The sequence below is a fragment of the Leptonotus elevatus genome, chromosome 6 (genome assembly GCF_054856555.1).
Source record: "Leptonotus elevatus isolate MCC_2025b chromosome 6, RoL_Lele_1.0, whole genome shotgun sequence".
Lineage (NCBI taxonomy): Eukaryota > Metazoa > Chordata > Actinopteri > Syngnathiformes > Syngnathidae > Leptonotus > Leptonotus elevatus.
Window position 1 is genome coordinate 12,946,425 of NC_141244.1, and position 22,030 is coordinate 12,968,454.

The 22,030-nt window shown below is 38.7% G+C and overlaps 1 protein-coding gene across 1 annotated transcript; it reads right to left on the minus strand.

The window, feature by feature from the left end:
- Positions 1–758: 758 nt before the first annotated feature.
- mtbp (MDM2 binding protein) lies at positions 759–21,065 on the minus strand. Its single transcript, XM_086078313.1, has 23 exons — positions 20,939–21,065; positions 20,423–20,506; positions 20,196–20,269; positions 19,849–19,997; positions 18,663–18,721; positions 18,388–18,532; positions 18,077–18,191; positions 15,691–15,798; positions 11,998–12,092; positions 11,474–11,540; positions 11,223–11,340; positions 10,713–10,889; positions 7,532–7,642; positions 5,841–5,984; positions 4,447–4,534; positions 4,200–4,358; positions 3,766–3,867; positions 3,398–3,661; positions 3,165–3,316; positions 2,737–2,849; positions 1,624–1,737; positions 1,090–1,155; positions 759–1,018 (listed from the first exon to the last, which is right to left on the minus strand). Exons 1-23 carry the CDS (start codon positions 21,003–21,005, stop codon positions 980–982), a joined length of 2,610 nt encoding a protein of 869 aa, XP_085934439.1. The 5' UTR covers positions 21,006–21,065; the 3' UTR covers positions 759–979.
- Positions 21,066–22,030: the final 965 nt, after the last annotated feature.

Consider the following 22,030-nt stretch of genomic DNA (forward strand, 5'->3'; position numbering starts at 1 on the left):
GGTACTTGTTTTAATGAGTCATTCCAAAAGGTAAACAATGGAAGAAAGCTAGAGTGAAAAGACGAAAGTTCTAAGTTCAACTTTACTGTAGGAAATAAGGTGCGGTTCATTTAAGTAAAACTACTCACCCTTTGAAGGCATCTGACAATCATGTAATGGGAGGGAACAGGAAGTTACTTTCAGAGTAGTACTGTCGCAGAGTATGTTGAAAATTGAGGTGGATATAAATTGTGTCTAACCTGTCATTGGCTGGCAACCAGTCTGGACCGCACCTCTGCCAAAATGAGCTGGGATAGACTCCAGCTCATCTGTGACCCTAACGAAGACAAGAGCTATAGGATGGATGAATGAATGTGTGTCTTCATATTGAGCTTTGTGCTCGCAATTGCACTGTCAGTCTGAACCATTTAAGAATTGCATACTCACAGCAGGTTATGCAGAGAAAAATAAAACAATTCTGCTTTAAAGTTTGCTCGTTGGCAAGCTTATCTGTCTTAAGCCATTATGATTTCATCCTGTTAACAGCATAAAATTAATTAATTATTCTCATACTGTACAGAGTAGCTAGACATCTTTCATGTATGTTTTTGCCATCACTGGTACCTTAATGTTTCCGATGTAAACTCATTCTTGGCTTAACGATAACAAAGGACAGCAGCAAACTGCTCAGATATATATGCTCAGTTGTTGTCATTACTTTTTATATATTTTTAACTGTTATGAAGTGGTTGCATACAGGCAGACAACGCAAAATGAAATTCAATTTCAAAAACAATTTATTGTACTACAAACAGTAAAAAAAAAAAGAGATTAAATATTTACATGTAAAAAATATATGATTGTAGTTAAAACAAAAGGAGGACTTCAAAAAAGCCGATTAAAATGGACTCAATAAAAATAATTTCCAACAAACTAGGAAAAGATGTCAAAGTAAATTGAAAATTTAAATTAGGACTCAATGTTTTTGTCAAAATCATCATCATTTCTTCATGGTCTTCTCCAGCACCCAGTCAATGACCTATATAACACAAATAATGAGTTGAAGAAGATTTTAATTCGGAAGGGAACATTGATGCGTGTTGGTGTTACCTGTTTAGCATTGCTGCCAGCTGCCTTCTTCATCTCCTCATGCAGACCACGAGATGTCTTCAGATCCTGAGAACAAACATTGCCACTTTTTTTTTCCCATCGAGCTAAGTGACGATATGAAGTCAAAGCTCCAAATTTTAAAATAGCTTCTTTAATGTACTAAAACTAATGTACTCTAATAAGTACAAAAATGTTTGTTTTGTAAAGCTTTATTATTTTTAAATCAATGTTCTGAAAACTAAAAATGCCCTTACTATTTGGAAATAATTTGCCTAAAATTTGATATTATTATAACATTAGCATCAGAAGTTAATGTTTAAAATGGAAGTACAAAAGAAATAAATAATATCTATTGGGAAGAAAAGTAAGGGAGGTTTAGTCAAACTGTTCCCATTGAGGTTTATTTGTCGCACAAATTTGTAACAAAAAAACACCATATGGTGGACACTGCAGTCCTGGCGGGAGGGAGCCAAATCACCAAAAGAGAGTTCAGCGTGAACGAGTGGACAGCGCTGAGTGTGTGTGGGCACCAACCTTGAGAAAGAATTTGGAGATATCAAACAGTCTCTTGCTGCAAGCCTCAAAGCATTTATGCTCGGCACTGATCCCGTGCTGTTTGAGTGTTTTAACGACTACTTCCTGCAGCATCTGAGGGCAACAGAGGACACACACATTCTCATGGACACAATGCTAAAACCTTAAATCTACTTGTGTTAATTCCCTTATCGCCAAACGTCAAGCCAGTTCACAGAAAGTAATTTTAGCAAGGCTTCCTTCTTAAAGAATGGATGTCAAAACGTCATGACTTTGGAGAAGGATGGCCTTAGACAGAATTGTCTTTAAAACCAGTGTGTGGGCTCTCAGGTAAAAGACACACACTGTTTAACTGAAAGAGTTGACAGGACACACACACGGAAATAAATGGAGCCACCCTTCACTCTTTGGACAGCAGCTGATCTGAATAAACGTAATAAATTACACTGAGGGATCATTCTGTGCCTTTCAGTTCCACAAAAGAGACTGTTTTTAATCTCTGTCCTGATTTAACTGCTGCCGTTATTCCTGAATTGCGCCAACTGTTTTTGAACACGTGCGGACGCCTGCACATTAGTATTGCTGACTGCACACATCTCCTGTTAGCATAATGTTCACAGATCACAACACATCAAGGTCGGGATTCAGCCCGCGACGTGTGCGCAGGTAATAGAGAGAGTGTGTAGTCATGCATTGTTTCTATGTGTTGGTTGTAAATAAGCTGTAAGCACAGCAAGTGATAACATGCAAAGAAAGTATACATCATTTATCTTTGCTAAACCTATTATACGATCCTCATTTGCTGGATGGACCGTGGTTGAATTTTTTGTCGGCCTCCAGTGTGTGTGTTAGTAAGTGGTACACTTGATTTAAGGGTTTTATTCACGAAAGTTTTCAGGGGGTCTGCATAATGTTTTCATTTTTTCTTAGGATGAATTTCCTACACACACAGTTGTAATAGCACTTGTACATTTGTTGATACCGTTTCTCTTTTTTCTAAAGATTTGAAAAGCAACCGTTTCAAAAGAAAGTGTTAGGTAACAAGAATAACGTACTGTGAGTGATTAAACTACATTGTATTCATTTTCTAAGCAATACACACACAAAACTTACCCTATTGTGTTTCTGGGAACGCGATTCCTTGGTATGTTTATAGTCTGTCACCTTGTGATCAGTCTTTTGCGCCGCCGCTTTATGCTTGTCAGCCGAAGACTGATTCAGTAAACCTGGGAAGAAACACCACCCAAAAAACATAAAGCAATGGAACTGTGTCTACAATGAAATAATGTCCAAAGAAGTACCTCGATTTCAATGGGAAGTCAAGTCAAATATTTTCTTTACAATATGTTCCATCTCAGGGGGCGGCCGTTTTGGTATGTACTATTGGTATTGGTATCGGTGGCTATACAAAAGTTGAGTACTTCTACCTGTATCAGTCTGTAAATAAGTGGTATCGAACACCCCTAGGCTTCAACAATGCTCAACTGATCATTGAGTTGATACATTTCTGTTTGGTTAAGATTAGGTTGATTTGTCTTTACCAGATGATGTTCTTCGAGCAGAAGAAGAAGCTGGAGCGGAAGACGAAACCGACTGGGATCTGATAGGCTGTTGTGACTTGATGGTAAGTTGTGTCCCATTACTGCCTCTGCTCTGAGAACAAACGGAGTCGCTGCTCTCCGACTTGGCCTGCCTATATCATTCATTTAAATGCTTTCACAGTCAAACACTAAAATTATTCCACCAGCTCGTGCGTTAATCTGCCTCAGCCTACCTCTTGCGGGGATAACCTCCAACAACATCCGCGTCCCAGGACCTGCGTTTGAGTCGGGCTACATCAGCGTTCTGGAGAGTCTCCCCATCAGGTACACTTCCTGGTTCTGACATCACCGCGGGAGAGGGGGCAGGGCTGGTCGCAAACGGTAGGACACACGGTTCCCTGGAACAGGTGGTTTGCGTCTCGTAGCGAATGAGACGGGACTGGAGTCGTACAAAAGCCTGGTCTCGGTCCATGGAGCGCTGGTTATCCAGGCAGAAGCTATATAAACCCAATGATAGGAAGTCAGCAGACTGTTTTAAAAAAGTGAATGAAAGGAATCCAATCACCACCTCACAAAGGAATTGGAAGTGGTAAATAGTTACTCTATGCCATGGTAATGGGAGGTTGTGGCCTTTTTGAAGGACATCTCACTGACACTCATGGGACACAAGTCTGGTGACAACTGCAACTGGAACACGTTATGACTGAAGAAAAAGAGCACAGAGAATCGTCGAATGAGATGGTCTGTCAGACACAATGAATCATGTCTCCCTCCAAATGGTATTCCAAAAAAGGTCACATAAATTTTACTGAGATAGACTAATGATCAAAATAAAATTCTCACCTTGGGAGCTTCGTCTTAGCAATGAACTACAATACACAGTAATTTTGTGTGTGCCTTTTTCTGTCTGCCAATAAAAATGGGGTAGTCTTTTTTTAAAGTCATATTTTCCCTTTGTCACTGACTCAAATGCCATTCGACAATCTCAGAAAAAGGTGTACACAGTGCTCATTCAAATGGCTGGGCTGGTCTTACCCTCTAATAAGGGACACAGGCTGCAGCTCACTGGTCGGCTTGCCATCAAGTGTGAAGTGTTTTAAAATTTCTTTGGCGTCCAGTACGGTAGTAGAACCCTTTGGACAATCTTTAGGACCCAGCAGACTGTCACTGGAGCTGGGACCTAACAAGCCAAATCTAAGGCACAGTACAGAATATTAATATTTGCAGTATACTGCATGTTGAATGGTGGTCATGCATTGAATAAGTCATTTAGATGCTTTACCTTCTCCTCTGTCGGGTTTTCTGCAGATTCTCAATGTTGTGGAGGACACTCCTCTCAGGCCAATCAGCTTGAGCATGGGGTATTGTTTCTAATGCAATAATAAAGGAAATAGGTTGGACTTGGTGTAGTTCACAGCTCTATATATATTTGAAGTTGCTATTATGTTGTTGAGCCGTAACCTTTAGATGAACAAATGAAGGTCACGAAAAGACAATAATGAGCAATATATTTCAGTTAATTTACTACCCAAGAAAATAATTTTGTAATGGCAACAAAATACCTCTGGTGCGATCATAAACAAACCTTCAAGGCTCCCTCCATGAGTATACCCTATACGGTAAGCTGCACTGTATGATGGATTGCAGGGGTTATCTAAACTTTTAGTGGGAGCCAGGTCAAGATGCTTAACCTGGGGCAGATGGAACTGAAATCTCAGTGTCCAAAATGTGAGCACTGCATTGATGTATGACCACTGCATTTTTTTTGTTTGGACAATCAGACTGCTTGGGAATCCAGGAGTGCAGAAGAGGTCAAAGAAGACCTAGCGGATTTGAGTAGGGTTGATTCCTTTTGTAAGGCAAACTGAGGTTGTGAGTGATTCTGGCAAGTTACTACAATGCCAATTAAACCATTAGGAGGTGCACATGAACAATGTCGAGGCGCACGTGTAAAAAATGTCCATAAGACGTTGCATATGCATAAACTGTTTCTTGCTGTAAATGAAAACAAATCTTAACAACCACATCTCCACCAAATCGCATAGACTCTTGGTTTGTCAATGTCCCACGCCTGCACAATTTTACGGTAGTTTTAATACAGTCTTGCTAATAACTAACAAAGAGCAATGAAGACATAACTTCCTTGCCAGCGGAAATTAAATGAGAGATTTCCCGATCACTTATTTTTCGTTGCAAACAAAACCAAAATCCAAGTCATTTGTTTTCAATTATCTGCAGATACCAGAGAGAGTCCTGATCCTATACCTCGCCAATGCATTATGAAGACATTTTAATTGAAATTATAACTTTTTATATGGCTGCATGTCAGCAGTGGTTAAATTCAAGTAAACAAATTAAATGTTTTATTTTTGACTTTGGAAATTGAGAAAATTCTTAAAAATATATATATATTGTAACTTTTTTTAGTCAACACCGATCCGCCGAAAATCACGTGATCAGCCCTGATTTCCAATCACATGATCGGATCAGGACGACACTAAATAAAATACTTGGTCAGTATTTGTCTAATTGTGTATATACTGTAAGTTGAATTGGACTTTAGTTCGAGATTTACAAGTACAACAAGCCTAGTCATCATTCAAAATGGGCATTGCATAAATCCAGCCAGGGAGTTTTGAGTTATGTATGCATTATCCGGTATTACTCTAATCGTACCTGGGTCCTTAGTGGCCAGGATGTCAGTCAGGGAAGAGGCCCGGGGAAGCATGGAGTCAGTCATCTTCAAGTATTGCTCCCTAACCATGTTCAGGATGGCCTTCAAGTCATTGGCTGATATTGAAGAGGATTTTTTTTTCTGTCCTGTATATACAAACAAGCAAACTCATTAGTCTCACTCACAGTCTCTTTAGTCACGTAACAAGGACATTACACTGGCCGTTACATTAAATGGATTAGCACACATGACTTTCATAACTTAACCAGTGTTACAAAATAAGTCCAAGTATGATTTAATGCAGTTACTGCAGTGCTTACTATAAAACAAAACTTTTTTGTATTTACCAAAACGTCTGCCAGTTAAGAAACTTGCTGTTCTATTTCTATTTTTCTTCTTAACTTTTGCAACTAGACAGGCACCCTCCTCACTTTAATGTAAAATCATTGTATATATTTCAATTTTCAATTAGCCCTGTGGTATGTGAGCTCTCCTCGCAGTCTTGTCAAACCGCAGCCCGAGTTTGTTTCCTCAAGGTTGAAGAACTTCATTTCCTTTTATCTCGCTGTACTCCACTGTAGCTTCACTATCTTTGCCTGCTGTGTGTCTGTAAATTAATGATATTGCTAGTCATCCTATGCACCAGCAAGTGCCCAAAGCAATAACGAGCAAGCTGAGCAAGGCCATTGATGGTGTTAGGATTGTTTCACTGCAGCTACTAAAAAAAAGACAAAAAAAACAAAATGTCTTTGTTTATTGAGACTGAACCTCAATCAGCATAATTTATACTGTTACAAGTATTACTGTATTCCAACATTTTACTTGTTTAGCTATCTTAGTGGGCCAACTAATAGGAAATAAACTCAATATGATCAAATTCTACTGCAAATTATTATATCCGACTCTATAATAAGCAAATTAAAAAATACAGCACCTAACGACAATATTTTGACATAGCTCTTAAATCATATCCATTCTCGTCTGCCAATGAGCATACATTGTTCTATGAATTACAGTATTTGTTTTCATCTGCATCTATTGGTTTCTTGTTCTCCAGTAAATTTGGAATATATATTTTTTTTCTTGTGTGTTTTGTTTGATTTCAGGGTGAGGCGTATGATGTTTTGTCCTACCATCCCTTGGAAATAATCCCCAAAATGGCTGCTACATGACTCAGTTTTTAGGCTTCAAATTAACACCAAGTGGAAACATGTCCATCGTCCAAGTGAGGATGAAACAGTTTACAGTATACCAATGAACTGTGATGAAATTCTAAATGGTTAATACTACAGTATTGCCATTTCAATTCTTTATTACCAACAACACCGTGTAATACGCTTTGCAGTGTGCAGCCACTTCAAGAGTAAGCAAGCAAAAAAAGGGGGAGTGAGCGAGCGAGTGATTGTGTGAGGGAGTAAGTCAGACTGACTATAGGTGTGTGCGACATGTTTCACATAAACAACAAAGAAGGAGGAACCACGGTTAAAAACACAACCAGTCTGTGTCCATTTATTGCTGCAATGTAGAGAAAACGGCAAATTAGCCCTGAAGTAAATGTATCTGTGAATTAAGAACCATTAGAAATTTACAATTTTCTGTTGTTGTCAATTGTACATTTTCCACTTTCCATCTCCCTCTCTGAATATATTCAAATTGTTTTCCAAGTGCTCAGCTTTTTAGAACAAGTACTTACTGAAGTATTCTTTAATCACCAGTGCCTGGACCTGGGCCACCTTCCGCTCTCTCCTCAGCAGACCGTCTCCTTGGAGACAAGGCAGAGAGAGGATGTCGTTTCTGGTGCCCCCTGGATGGAGAAAAAGTGGTGAATGAAGGAGGCCGGATAAGTGCGCATTACCAGCCCAGCTGGGAATGATCTGTGCAGAGTCTCATTCTCAATTGGGGCAAGGGCTCATGGGACATATGATGCTGACTTAAGCTACGCCTCAAAGCAATATAAAGTACAGTAAATGCCAAAAGTTCAGCAGACAAAAATAAACAGAAATGACAGTAAAAGACAACTCCAAAAAGTGCAAGATATGGTTTTACACACTTGAGAGTTGGGAACCACAATCATCATATCGACATTAAGATCTCTTGGAGTGAAAACTCTGCTGACTCATGGCAGCACAGTTGGGGCATATTTTATAGTATTTTACAGATGTCTTTTGAAGGTTGCATGAAATGTTAACAATCGTAGAAATTCTCTTGAATACCATCTGCAGCCTAAAAGCAGACAAGGACATCCATTAAAACAAAATGTGACGCTTGTGGAGAAAAGAAAAAGCAATTTTGAAAAACATATATACAGTGCTTCTCAACAGTTTGTGGACCCTGCAGGCATGGTCAGATTTTCTGAATAAAATATTAAAATAACCTTATTAAATGTTTAGTCATAGCCTAATCTACAATGCTGACATTGAAAATAATGGACTTGAACAAAAAGAATGATAATATTGTGAATATTATGAACAAAAGTTGTTGATTTAAGAAAAACTCAGATTTCATGGGTGCAACTGTATGTGAACCAATTGAGAGAGGTTGAATGGGCGTCTAGCATAAACTGCCCGCTTGAGGTCCCGCCACAGTATTTTGAAAGAAAAAGTCAGGCTTCTAACTGGGCACATGCAGAACATGAATCTTGTTGTTCTTCAGATATTCATTGGTTGTATTGCTGGAATGCTTTGGATTATTGTCAGGTTGCATGATCCATCTTCTACCAGGCTGTAACTTCACAAAGGACGGCTTCAGCTTATGATCTAGGATTTCACAATATTCCTCTGAATTCATGATTGCCTGGACTATGTGGAGTTGTCCAGGTCCTGAGGATGAAAAGCCAGCCCAGAACTTAACTTTCTCACCACCATGCTTCACTGTAGGGAGAAGGTTCTTTTGCTGGTATGCAGTGTTGACTTTTCATCAAACATGACTGTTTTAGTTGTGACCAAACAGTTCAATTTTGGACTCATCTGTCCACAGAAGGGACTTCCAAAAAGCTTCAGGTTTGTCCAGGTACTCTATAGCAAAGTTGAGATGGGCAGTTTTGATCTTTTTTGTGAGCAGAGGCTTCTATCTAGCAAGCCTTCCACGAAAGCCTTGTCGATTGATTTTTCTTCTGATTGTGTCCCAGATGCAGCAAAAAAAATCTGCAAATCCCTCAATATGATGCACAAGTTGGCTTTCACCTGAATTATAATTTTTCTTGTGGGTCTTGCTGATATTTTAGAAGGTCATCCACTTCTATGCTGGATTGTAGTAATTTTCAGTGTTCTCTAGTTGCAGATGATCTGCTTCACAGTGGAATGATGAAGCTCAATTATTTTTTAGATGACTTTATAGCTTTCCCCAGACAGATGTGCTGTCACTACCCACTTCCTGAGATGTCTCTTCCTCTCAGCGTGACTGACCTGTATGGGTTCACCTGGGTAAGACTAAAGTCACGTGGTTTTGTCTGTTTCAGTCAGTGATGCACACTTTCTTTGCTAAACCTCTCATTTCATTGGTCCATTTTAGTGGTTAGTTTAGCTACCAATTTGTCCTACCTGATCCTAGTTAACTGCTTGTTTTAAGCCATGCAGCTCAGAGTTCACTTACTTTTGCACTTACATGAATTGAACAAAAACTCGTTTTAATTTAGTTTTGACTACACGATTAAAAAAAAAGAACAATGCATTAAAATGTTAAACATACACCTGTTATTTCATATACAATTTAATGGTTCAGATTAAACAACAAAATCAGGCTGAAACAATTGGAAAGTCCAAATTGCTCACAAACTTTTGTGCAGCACCGTATGTATATTTTTTCCCCCCCTTGTGATAAAACATGCAATTATTTTTCAAAGTCCTCTTCACATGTATTTTTTAACCAACAAGCAATAATCTAATCTATATTACAATAAACAATTTATTACATATAAATGTTTTGGTATTATAGGTTAGTCTTATGACTGAAATAAAGGTAAATGTACCATGAATTTAAATTAAAGACATTGGTTTTTTTTAAAATCTATTTTAATTAGCGTTAACTTTCGAAACATTTGGACTTGCAGCCTTTTAAGCGTTCAATTATGACAGCTCCACAAAATTCTACCAAAAAAAGTGTGGCGTCATCATAAATCAGTGAATCATAAATTAGATTACAACAATAACGCAAACAAATCTGAGGCTTTATCACTTTAACTTTTCATTTTTCGTAAACGTGGACTACACTTCTAAGCACTGAACTTAAATAGATAAATAAATAGATAAATAAATAGATAAATAAAATATACACATATATGAAAAATAAATCCTACCAACTAACCAAAATAAAACCTTTTTTTTTATAGCAGTCTTTGAAAATTGCATTCTACTAAATTGTGATGACGATTTTAATCAAATGAATTAATCAGCCTGAGTACCCACATGACAAAACCGAATAATCGGTTATTTATTTTATTTTATCTGTTAAAGGTGAACGCAAATATGTTCTTCTGACTTCATCTAATACATTTTAATTTGTAGCTCCACAAACGCAAATATGAAGCTGAAACCTTCCCTTCCCACACCAACTCCTTTTTCATTTACTTTTTATTTATTTTGTGCTTTGACTGATTCGTATTCATTTTTTGATCAATTTTAATTTCACTAATCTCTCAACTAATGATTTATTTTTGTACACAGCACTGCCGTCTTGTCCTTTTATGGGGTGAAGGTGAAAGGAACTGCTGGCATTCATTATGTTGTAAACATTGCAAACACTGCTGCAAACAACTCTGCTCTTTTAAACACTCATTTTCAAGGTTTACCATGTACAAAAATAAATCAAAGTAGAAACATATCAGTAAAGGAGATCCACAGAAATATACACATATAATGCATTATAATATATTGTACCTGATGACAGCAGGTTCTGTCCAGGAAGACCCAAGAATGTTGCCATGGCAGGCGCGCCATTAATTTGACTGTCAGAGTGCAACACCCTGACTGTGCAGACTCCATACTCAGTTTTGTCTGAGCCCTGGACCAACAGGAAGTAGTGAGCACTCTCACCCTTGACCTCAACATCAGGTACTGCAAGATTAAATATTAGTGTCAGTCGAAAGAGCGATTCTTCTGCGTGAACCTATATTAAGACTTGCTACTGCACTACAATACGAAACCCACTATAATAAGATCATATTTCAATCACATATTTTTCAATCATTTTTTTCTGCAGTCCAATTTTCACCAGAATACAATCAAGTTGTATCAGTTATATCTTTAATATAGCGTTCGGATTCTTCCAACAGTGCTTTTGACTTGTGAGAAGGCTTTATCATCTGTAATACTGTAGCTACAGTTACCAATTTATTTCCCATACACAAGATATGACTCGTTATTTAATGAGGTAATGAAAGGACTGACTGGGTAAGGACTTGGGTCTCCTGGCTAGAGATTCTCTCCAGCGTTGAGAGCTGATTTGGCTTACTGACGGCTGTGCGATGGAGGTGATGACACAGGAAAGGCTGAACAAAGCTCCTACCTGAGCGCACAAATATAGATTTGATTCACACACAATGCCCCTGGCAGACAACCGCTCATCGGACAAAATGAATTTGAGCATGGCAAGGTAAAAGTTGTGACAGGGAAGAAAACTCAAGTGTTCAGACTAATACCTTTCCACGGAGCGACTTGAGCTGGTCCAAAAGAAGTTTAGATTTCACTGACTTCCCAGACATTACTCTAGAGATGTTTTCTTGTTAAGGTGTATAAAATAGAGACAGACAAGTGAGAGCTTCAAAACAAGTGATGCCATTATTTAAGCCTCACGCCAAAAATGTATCTCGTAAACAGTACTGAAAGTTATTTAGCAAAAATGTGATTAAATTAGTCAATTGTAAGGCAAACTCAATCATAAGTCTCAGAATGAGGAATGATGATATCGAGGGGATGGTGGCAACATGGCAGTGTTTTGAGAAGTTCAGTCATTGCTCTGGGGCTGAGGCAAAAGCAATTTTTTTTAGCCTGCAGGTGCTGATTTGCAGGCTCTTTATTGTTTTCCTACTTTTAAAGGCTAACTCGATTTGCATACATACACATCTGTACTGTTTACATTAAACATGCAGCTTATTGCACGTCCTTGAAATTGAAATTAGTCTGTCTGACTGCATAGAAGCATAGCCTTTAGCAATGAGGATACAGTTCCAAGTGTGTGCTGGACATCAGGAAGCTAGGCAGGTCTGACAGAGTAACCAGATGAAGCAGGTCTAAAACCGGTGCATAGTACTGGAAGACCTGCAAACATGAAAAAAAAAAAATGACAACATGTCTCAAACAAATTTGGAAACTATGTTGAATAATTATTCGTCCGAACAGATGAGAATATTATAATAACACAACTGTGTCAGCTATTTGGATTCTTCCAATCACTAAATTAAATTCCACTATTAGATGGTTGATGGGCGATCGCCCTCTTATACAGACTAAAATGTTTAAACTTTAAGTACATAATTACACTTCGTTTCAGTTGTAGATGAACACTGAACAATTAAAATCCTTGTTTGCGGTTGCATTATAATGAAAAACTCACATCAATACTGATTGTAGATGATTTTATGAATCATTACGTATGGTAACTGTTTCTTGGGGGCTTTGAGTTGGTGCATTAAGCTAATCACAGTAAGACAATGGTCTTCATTTAAATCCGAACAAACTGAATGATACAGCAAAAACAATTATCCCTTAAACAAACACCTCCAATATAATCTGAGAAGAATTAAAGCCCACATTACCAAGCAGTGTTTATTTTCAGTCGTAATGTGGTGAGTGTGCTTTCTAAAAAGTCGCCCAGGCTGCTGCCAAAGGTCAAGTTTGCAATCTGGCTTCACACTGATGTGCCAAAGCAATTATTTAAACTGTCCACTGAACATCTTCGGTGCAAAATATTTGTGATGGCTGCCTGCTCATTTAACAAAACAGTTTTTACTTATTTGTATTTCCATACTAAGCTGTAGCAAACTACGTTTGTACTTTTACAATTATATCCAACTTATTTGTAACCACGATCAATTTTGATGTAACATTTTTGTTTTACATATATTGTGCTGTTGTGAAAGGTGCAGAGACATTAACTCTTTGACTGCCATAAACGTTATAAAACGTTTAGCATAAACCTAGGGAAGGGCGCCGAGGACGTTAAAAGACGTCCCCTATGTTTTTTTTTTTTTTTTTCAAAAACGGGTGCAGGAAAGCCTTGGGCAGCTGTGCTGAAAGAATCAGGCTGATCTGATTAGTCAAAGACTCGTTTTGGCCCCTAGAGGGCAGCGATGACTCTCTTTGCACAAGGTTGGATGGGCCGCCCACCGTGGGCGTCAGTAGAAGACGTGAGGCGGAGCTAGAGTGTTGAGGAGACAATGGCTGATCCAAGCCACAATGGCTTGACCAAGCAACCGGTTACAAGCAGCTCAGCTTGAGCATTTTTTTCAAAGACGGAAAGCATCAATCAATACTAAAAAGCGCATTGATGTCAACGATGATGATGACAACGAGCTCTACGCCAAAGTTGGAAGCTTTGGCGTGACTGTTATGAACACGTAGTAAGCCTCACGGCTAAGCGCGGCTAGCGCGGCTAGCGCTGCTAAGGCCGGAAAACGCGCACAATAGCCGGCCGGGTACTTCTACACAATCGGACATTCGATCGGGCGATGGAGAGTTGGCATCGACCAATGCAGATTGATGATGATGATGAAGATGACTCTACGCCAACGTGACTGTTATGAACACGTAGTAAGCCCCACCGGCAAAGCGCGGCTAGCGCGGCTAGCGCGGCTAGCGCTGCTAAAGCCGGAAAACGCGGAGCTGCACAAGCGGACATTCGATCGGACAATGAAGAGTACCCCGAGTCCAATGCATATTCATCGGAGGAGCGGGTACAGTCTGATCACGGAGAAGACACTGTTTCTGGACTACGATGCCACCATGAATGGAGTGGATAAAATGGATCAGAACATCTCCTACCAACCCGGTATAGCAACTGAAGGACACGGGGAAGCGAGACGTAACACCACCGTAACGTAACCGTAGCATGATCCTGATATTAGACTTGATGACACACTGCAGTATATACTTGCTATTCCCCGGAAAAAAACGGCCGGCAAGAAAGTGGCGCACGCGAAGAGGCAATCTTGTGCAAATGCTGTTGCGTCTCCTTGCACGCAGGAGAGTGTTACAAAAAGAAAAACTGTCGTTGAAACATCCACATATTTGTAAATAGCACCACAGTTGCACACATTTGTAAATAGTTTGCCAAATTGTTGTCAAATTGTTACACTGTTGAATGTAAATAAACGTATTTTGCTATCAAAAAACACTTTTTCATTCTTGGTGGTAGTGTTTTATAGAAGTAAAGCACTATTTAGGTGTTTGTGGCATCATTCATGGACAAAAAGAAGTGTCAAATTCACTAGAATGCATGAAATAATATCGTTTCACTAAAAGCTTGATTTCTCCGTATTTTGGTCCAACACGGGCGAAATTGGGTCAAACTAACCATTTTCTATTGTTGATTACTAAAGAACGGAATAAGGTAGAAACAAACTCTTTTTTTCTGATGAAAGATGAAAGTCCAATCTTTCATTTGGTAGTACGTGTGTTTCCATAGTCCAAACAGAACATTTTCTGTGGACCTTGAAAATCAGTCAAAATGCTTAAATCGGCTGGCACTGGCGGCATCCCTTTTCTGAAAACGTCTGGCAGTCAAAGAGTTAAGAGCTTGCCTTATGATAATTTATTGGTTGATGGTAAGTGATTCCTCATTACCGCTGCTCGAATTATAAAACTGTTCTTATGTGGACAGCAACAGAAGTGTTGGTGAGAATATTCATATTTATTATAAATGCCTCACTGGGTAAACTTGTCAGGTTTTTCCACAGCTAATGTCCACTGTTCTCAAACACATTAGAGAGTGAAAAGTCACAATCACGATGAAGTCCACGCATGCATATAGTTCGTATAACAGCGCTGGGACAGTTTTGCTACCCTTCAGTATTTTGTTTTAATTGTGCGCCAAGACGATCCTCACCATCTGCCTCTCTGAGCTATCGTCTCATGTCTCTCTTTCGCTCTCTCTCTCTAATACACACACACACACACACGCACGCACGCGCACGCACACACACACACAGGCTCTTTGGTGTGTGTTATGGACCCCATACTAACCATAACTTTGTGTGCACAGTGCACACCCCTTGGTTTTTATAGTTATGGCTATTAATCTACATCAGAAAACTCATTATAATGCAGCGCTCTACCAACTGTTATTAAAGACCTTGTCTCACACCGAGTGTTCTCTTTAAATAAATTCCCAGCTTTCACACTGTGCACTATACACCTTTCAAACAAACACAGGGGGTCTGCGCAACAAATTCACACACCACTATCATTATTTGCGTGAACAGTGGGTTGTGGGCTTTATTACGCGTGCTCTTATAGGGCACAAAGCGGCAGTGATGTCATTCATCTTAACAATCTTGGAGTGGGCATCAGAGGTTTCCTCTGTAGCAACTCGTGAAATAAGGGAATGGGAAATTGTATTAACCAGACTTTGCAGTAAAATGATTTTTCAGTAAAAAATAATAATGACAATCCAATGGGGGGGGCTAAAATTTCCATGCTAAGTAAAACTCTTCATCCTGACAGATTTGACAGTGAAGAAATAAGCTTCTGTTTATTTTCACCCTCATCATTGACTATTTTGCTCTCCACTATACATATTTTTTATGATTATATTTTTGAGAAAACTTTTGATTTTAAAAGTTGCTCTGCATATTGGTAACAAGTTAAGTTAACAAAAATGAATGAAGCTTGAAAAGGCGGTTGCGTTGAAAGAAATCACCTCAGAGTGGAGTTTGTGGTCTGCAGTAAAGTGTGGCTCTTCCATGAGATTGGATTTATACACCGGGGTGCGCAGAGAAAAGCCATTGAAACGAAGTTCTGACACATGCTGAAACAAACAATAAAATAAGAAAATATCAGATGTAGTAGCAGCAGCAGCGGGTGATTAACTCGCACATATAGTCTCTCGGACTGAAGTATGGGGTGGACAACATAAAAATTGCACTGTCTTGGTGTAATGGAGGCCATATTACATACATTGTATTTCTTAGAAGCAACCAGTAGTGTTAGATTCAAGCAGCTCAACTAATATGTCAATGGCTGTCAAGGCAATGGTGGGAAAAATTGAAACAGTTTGATATACGCCATTTTTTAATAGCTTGTTGTATATGCTTAGCTTACTAAACAGGTGAAAAGTGAATACTGAATAAAAGACAAGAATAAAAGTGAAATGCGATGTTCATGATTTTAAACTGGTCATGTTAATGCAGGACATAATAAAACATCACCATTTTTGTAGCTTTTGTACTTTTGCAAAACAAATCAGTAAATTACTTTATTTTAGTTCCTCTTGTCACACATTAATTGCTGTGTCCTTTTCTGAACAGAAATGTCACCTTGCAAAATGTGAGTGCACCACATGTAAAAGGAATGACAAGAGGCATTTTGATTGGTGACGAATGGAGTTAGCTGTGTTCACACCCACAACGGCAAAAAATACATTGACTTGCGCATGTCTGCAAAATTACCAATACCCAGTCTAAAAAACCTCCGAGCAGATTTATGCTACAGCAAACTCGCACTGGTCACAAAAATAAAGCCGTTGGTGTTATATATCAATCCTTATATTACTGATATTTGTTTACTAACACTGTGCTCAGAATTTTACTATTTTGCTACTTTTTCATGGTGACTGATTCCGGTGAGGACAATGAAGTCACTTTATAGTAATATTGACCCATTTAGCTCTTAATGGTACTGAAAATAAAATAATGTATTCTTGAAATATCGTGGAAAAGAGTGCTTTCTGGAGTCAACAACAAATCATTATTCTCAGATTATCCATGCATCCATTTTCTTAACCCCTTGTCCTCACAAGGGACGCGGGGGGCGCTGGAGCCTATCCTAGTTGGCTTCAGGAACTAGGTGGGGTACACCCTGAACTGGTTGCCAGCCAATCGCAGGGCACAAAGAGACAAACAATAATCCACATTCACAATCACACCTATGGACAATTTGGAGTGTTCAATTAACCTGCCACGCATGTCTTTGGAAATGTGGGGGGAAACCGGAGTACCCGGAGAAAACATGCAAACTCCACCCAGGAAGGTCGAAGCCTGGACTCGATCTCACGTCCTCTGCACTGGGAGGCGGACGTGCTAGTCAGTCTCAGATTATCAATAAAATAAATATATTTGAATTCACATCTTTCAACTAACTGAACTATTAGTTGGTGACAGTTTCCAAATTAAATCACATGTTCTGGCGCTGGAATAGTACAGCACACACGCACTACACACATTGCAGTACGAGGCCCGTCTGCAGATTTTCGCACCTCTGGGAATTCCTTCATCCTGTGCTCTCCCGCTGAGCAGCTTTCACACCAACTGCCAGCCTAAGCTCGCTCACATATCCCAGCAGGAGTTTATTGGAAAAGGTCAAGGAGAAGATGTGTGCTTGCTATATTCATGTGATTTAAGGTGTAAAATTAAAAATGTTCCGAGTGTGAAATACAACTGAAAGCCATCAATAATCCAACTTTTGTAAACTATACCGTAGCTGAACCAATTATTTTATTATATACTGGATTAAACAAATCATTAAACTCCTTTCAGAGTTGCAATATCTTATGAATGTGTATATTATAATGATAATGGAATAATTAAGGTGTCGATTCACATGTCACTGAAACGGCCAGATTAAATTCATTAAACCACATATTCTTTCTCAAGTTTGCTTTTCATCCTAATACATGCTTTATATAGCCAAAAACTGTATAAGTAGAATGACAATGAGAAGCTTCCTGCTGCATTACTCCACAATAAATTAATTATTTTCATGGTCTGCCATTATTATGCATCATTGTTTGTTTGTTTGTTTTTTATGTTTTGTGAGATTTCCACTTGACCAGATCACCCAAGATGCCATTCAACTCATGTCGGCTCAGTGAGCCGCGCAGTAAGACAACAAAACACTTATGAGACGGGCCAGTGAATTTAAAAAGGATGCAACTCTCTCTTGCCCCCCAAAGTGATTATTCCAGAAAACACACATAAGCAAACACTGCATGCAAACGCATCTGATAACAACAGCATGAATTCCCACAATATTGCACTTAATTTGCTTTACAGAATTGCCTGTGTGACACGCACAGCCTCCAGCATTACCTTCTTCTCTCTGACCAGCAAGCCGCCTCTCCAAAGATCACTTGCATTGATACAGCTGGTTAGCTCAGTAGACTCCAATAGACCAGCACCCAGGTAGGATGCAATTTTTTGCCACCTAAGACAAAGCTCATGTAAGCAACATTTACTCTGTGCCATAACATCAAATGTTTTATTATATAATTAAATATAAGAGTTCAAGATAATATGAATTCAACCATAACATACAATTGAGTACTGCTATCTCGACACCTTCTCATGTTTACACCTCTATTGCCCTCTAGTGGTACAACGACAGTAACACAAATTCTCACCCTGTCATATGTTGAGTGATGAGAGTGATCTTGGCAGAGTGCCAGCTGTTCATATGTTGAAGGGCTCCCCGCAGTGGAAGTAGGTTTTTTAATGCAGGACACTCCTCAGCATAGCCCAACACCAGCACATCTAACAATGCTTTACCTGAGGGAAGGAATCGGGCAGAAAAAAAAATGTCTGTAGAGCACATATTGGACAGTATTAAAAGGAAATATTGTTACCTCATAAAAAACTGAATGAAATAAATAATTTTATATGGATTGGTTAACAGTACCTGGAGGTGGAAGTTTGTCTGACAATGCATGCACTCCTTCTGCAGCCTCCTCGAGCAAGCTATTAAATAAAGGACAAACAGGACAAGCTTTTTTTATGATGATTTTCTTTCTAATGCTGGCACATATTAGCTAATAGCTTTGTGAAATCAATGATGTTACGTTACAAAAGAAATAGCGAAACAGGTTATGCAACATTTACACTATTTCTTCTTGCCCTCGAGCGTATATTTGAATGATATCGGAAGAGTGCCACGACATGCAACACTAAAAAAAAAGTGAGGGATATTAAGCTTTTGGGTGAATTTTCAGAATGAACCTAAATGCAATATAACCTTTACAGGTCAACTTAATTTGACCTTCTCTGACATTTGAACACACATGTAGTGTTTCAGTGCATTTTGCACAACTTGCTGGTCTAGCAAGGTAGTGAATGGCAGAAATCACAAAAGGTTTTTGATCCATGAATAGGTCAGTACTTTTCCAAAAACATCTACTTCTATGCCTTTCTTTAACTCTTCCCGTCTTTTCGTACCTGTGTTACAAGGCCTTGACATCAGAAAAAAAACAATCTAATGCTGATGACACGCAGTGACATTCTAAGCTCAGAGGCCACTTCTGACCTCTGACAATATCCACTTTGAAGCCTTGCAATGGCATGGTACTGCAGATCAATTGTCAGGTGTCATCTTGGTCTCAAGATGTCAAAATGTGAACAGCACGATGAAGAGCACTGCTTAAATAAAGACCAATGCAAATTGAGCAAGGAAATGTATTGGTCAATTCATGGAAAAAAACACTTGATTTTTATTATTTTTATTATTATTATTATTATGCTCTTTCTGAAACACCCAAAGGTGACACAAAAGGCCACCAAGACTCTGTCTAAATAGTAATTAAATGTATTGCGGTAATTGGTTTTGAGGTGGTATGTTAAAGAGATACATGTGGACTGTGAGGCAAGCTTAATTCAAATTTTAAGAACATTGGAATTTCTAAAATTTGAGAACTTGCTGCTTCAAAAACTTGCAGGGAAAAAAATGTGTGCAATGAAGAATAAATTGTACCAAGGAATCAATGTATATGCTCAAATTAGTAAGTTTTGTCTACTTGGAACAAAGGTAAAAATTTTCAACTTGACACAACCAATCAAAATGTGCAATAATTGGGAACAAAATCAAATCTCACTCTGCCAGCGTTGCTTCGTCACACTTTTGAACCGGCCCCTCTTGAAGACTCAGGGATCCAACACACAGCTCCAAAGCAGTTTGCTTCTCCTCTTCACTGTTTGCCATCTGCTGGACTGCCCCCACCTCTTCCCAGTCTGAGCTGCAAAACTACAACATATATGTGTACGTTTATTTTCACCTTTAATTCAATACCTTTTACCTTTATCTCATGACTCAGTTGTGCTGGATGAAGCAATTAGATTATTTTTCTTCTGTGCATAGACCATGGTATTTCTTGCATCACAAAATAAAACAAGCACAACATGTGTTTTGGGGGAAGTTCATATATCAACACCAAAATTATACCTGCATTTCTCCATGGCAAACCTGAACAGCAAAGTACCACCTCTGAACTGAAGGGCTTCCGCTGAGCGAACACGCTATGAAGAGAAGGAAGTCAATTGTAAAAACATGATGGAGATTTAAGAGTGTCATCTGATAGATAGATAGATAGATAGATAGATAGATAGATAGATAGATAGATAGATAGATAGATAGATAGATAGATAGATAGATAGATAGATAGAAAGCACCTGGGAGAACAGAGATTCCTCTTGCTGCTTCTTGAGAGGAAAATGACACAATTTGGTCATAAATCTGCTTCAATTGGTTAAGACCTGTGCAAGACAACATAAGGTGTAAACTTATTCTATGACGACACATTACCCCCCCCCCCCCCCCCCATAACAGCCACAACATTAGGTACACTTGCGCAATCTAATTCAGCCCGAAAGTGTTTGAAAATTCGCTTTACAAAATGACTGTAAATCTCCACTTTTAACTGCTGTTAGCCCTTTCATGTAGCTAAATAATAAAATTATACACGTTGTCCTGTCCAGTTCAGTACCAACCACCACAAACCAAAAAGTCGTGCGTAATCGTGATTTGTACCGTCTTTAAAAAGTGAACCTTGTGAAGCAACTATTGAAAAATGTAAATCTCCCTTTCGTCTTTATAAAATACATGCTATCTCACTAAACCCACCGCGGTCGAAAGGTTAGTAAACGCTGATAGATCGGTAATTTACACAAGGGAGTAAATAAACTTACATTTGCACTCCTTCGTTTCGTCGTTATCCACCTGACAGATGGATAAAACCAACACATACCTGTCCATTTTGTGTTATCTTGCGAATAACATAAGCCCCCCGCTTGTTTACATCAACTTTCGCCAGTCTGTCAAATTTCCCACCACTTATTCTTCTTCTGCTTGCAAAGTCTATGTAAGAAAATCCACGACCGCCACCCAACGGACAAACATAATATTGTTTTTGTTTTGTTTTTGCTGTGCATTAGTATACTTTTCTTTTTTCTTTACTTGTTACTTACATGTTACAGAATACATTTTATTATTCTACTTTCTCCGTTGTTGTTTTTTGTTTTTTTTTAATTATAACCATAGTTATTTAGCTTTGATGACTATCTATTTCAAATTCTGTACTGCACGATGCTTGCCCAAACAAATTACTTGCTACTATGATGTTGCTGTACAAATTGCAATATACGGGTGCATCTCATTCTCAATAAAAATCAGTTATCATGGAGAATTTCATTTGTTTCAGTAGTTAAATAAAAAAGAAAGTGAAATTCATATATTAAGTAGTGGGGCCTACCTTTTTCATTTATTTATTGTTTTCACTCACTCACGCACACGTACAAACATGGTCTCCCAGGCGGGGAAGCGAACCCACGCCAAACTGCATCGTAGGCAAGAGACGATTCCACTTCCGCCACCTAGAGCCCTAGTAGTGGACCTACTTTAAATCGGGGGACAGCAACGTGGTGACCCCAAAAGACCACACGAGTAGTATGCGAAGCTCACGAGTGATGGGACAGTTGTGATTTTCTAGGAACAGTGTAGAAGTGATCATTTAAAAATACAAACTTGAAGGAATGTTACATTAAATGTAATGTTAAGTTTTTATTTTTTGAATTTCGAGATTAGCTTAAAGCTAACAAAAAATTAACTATCAGTACTCAAATACAGAACTACCTTCTAATTTATTGAGATGCACTTGCATATTCTATCTCGAAAAAAACTAAAACGTGATAACCTTTATGAAATGCCCAGGCAGACAAAAAGTCATGCAGATTGTGAAGTACTGCATAAACTGTTGGCTTTTTTCTTTTTACAGCTAAATA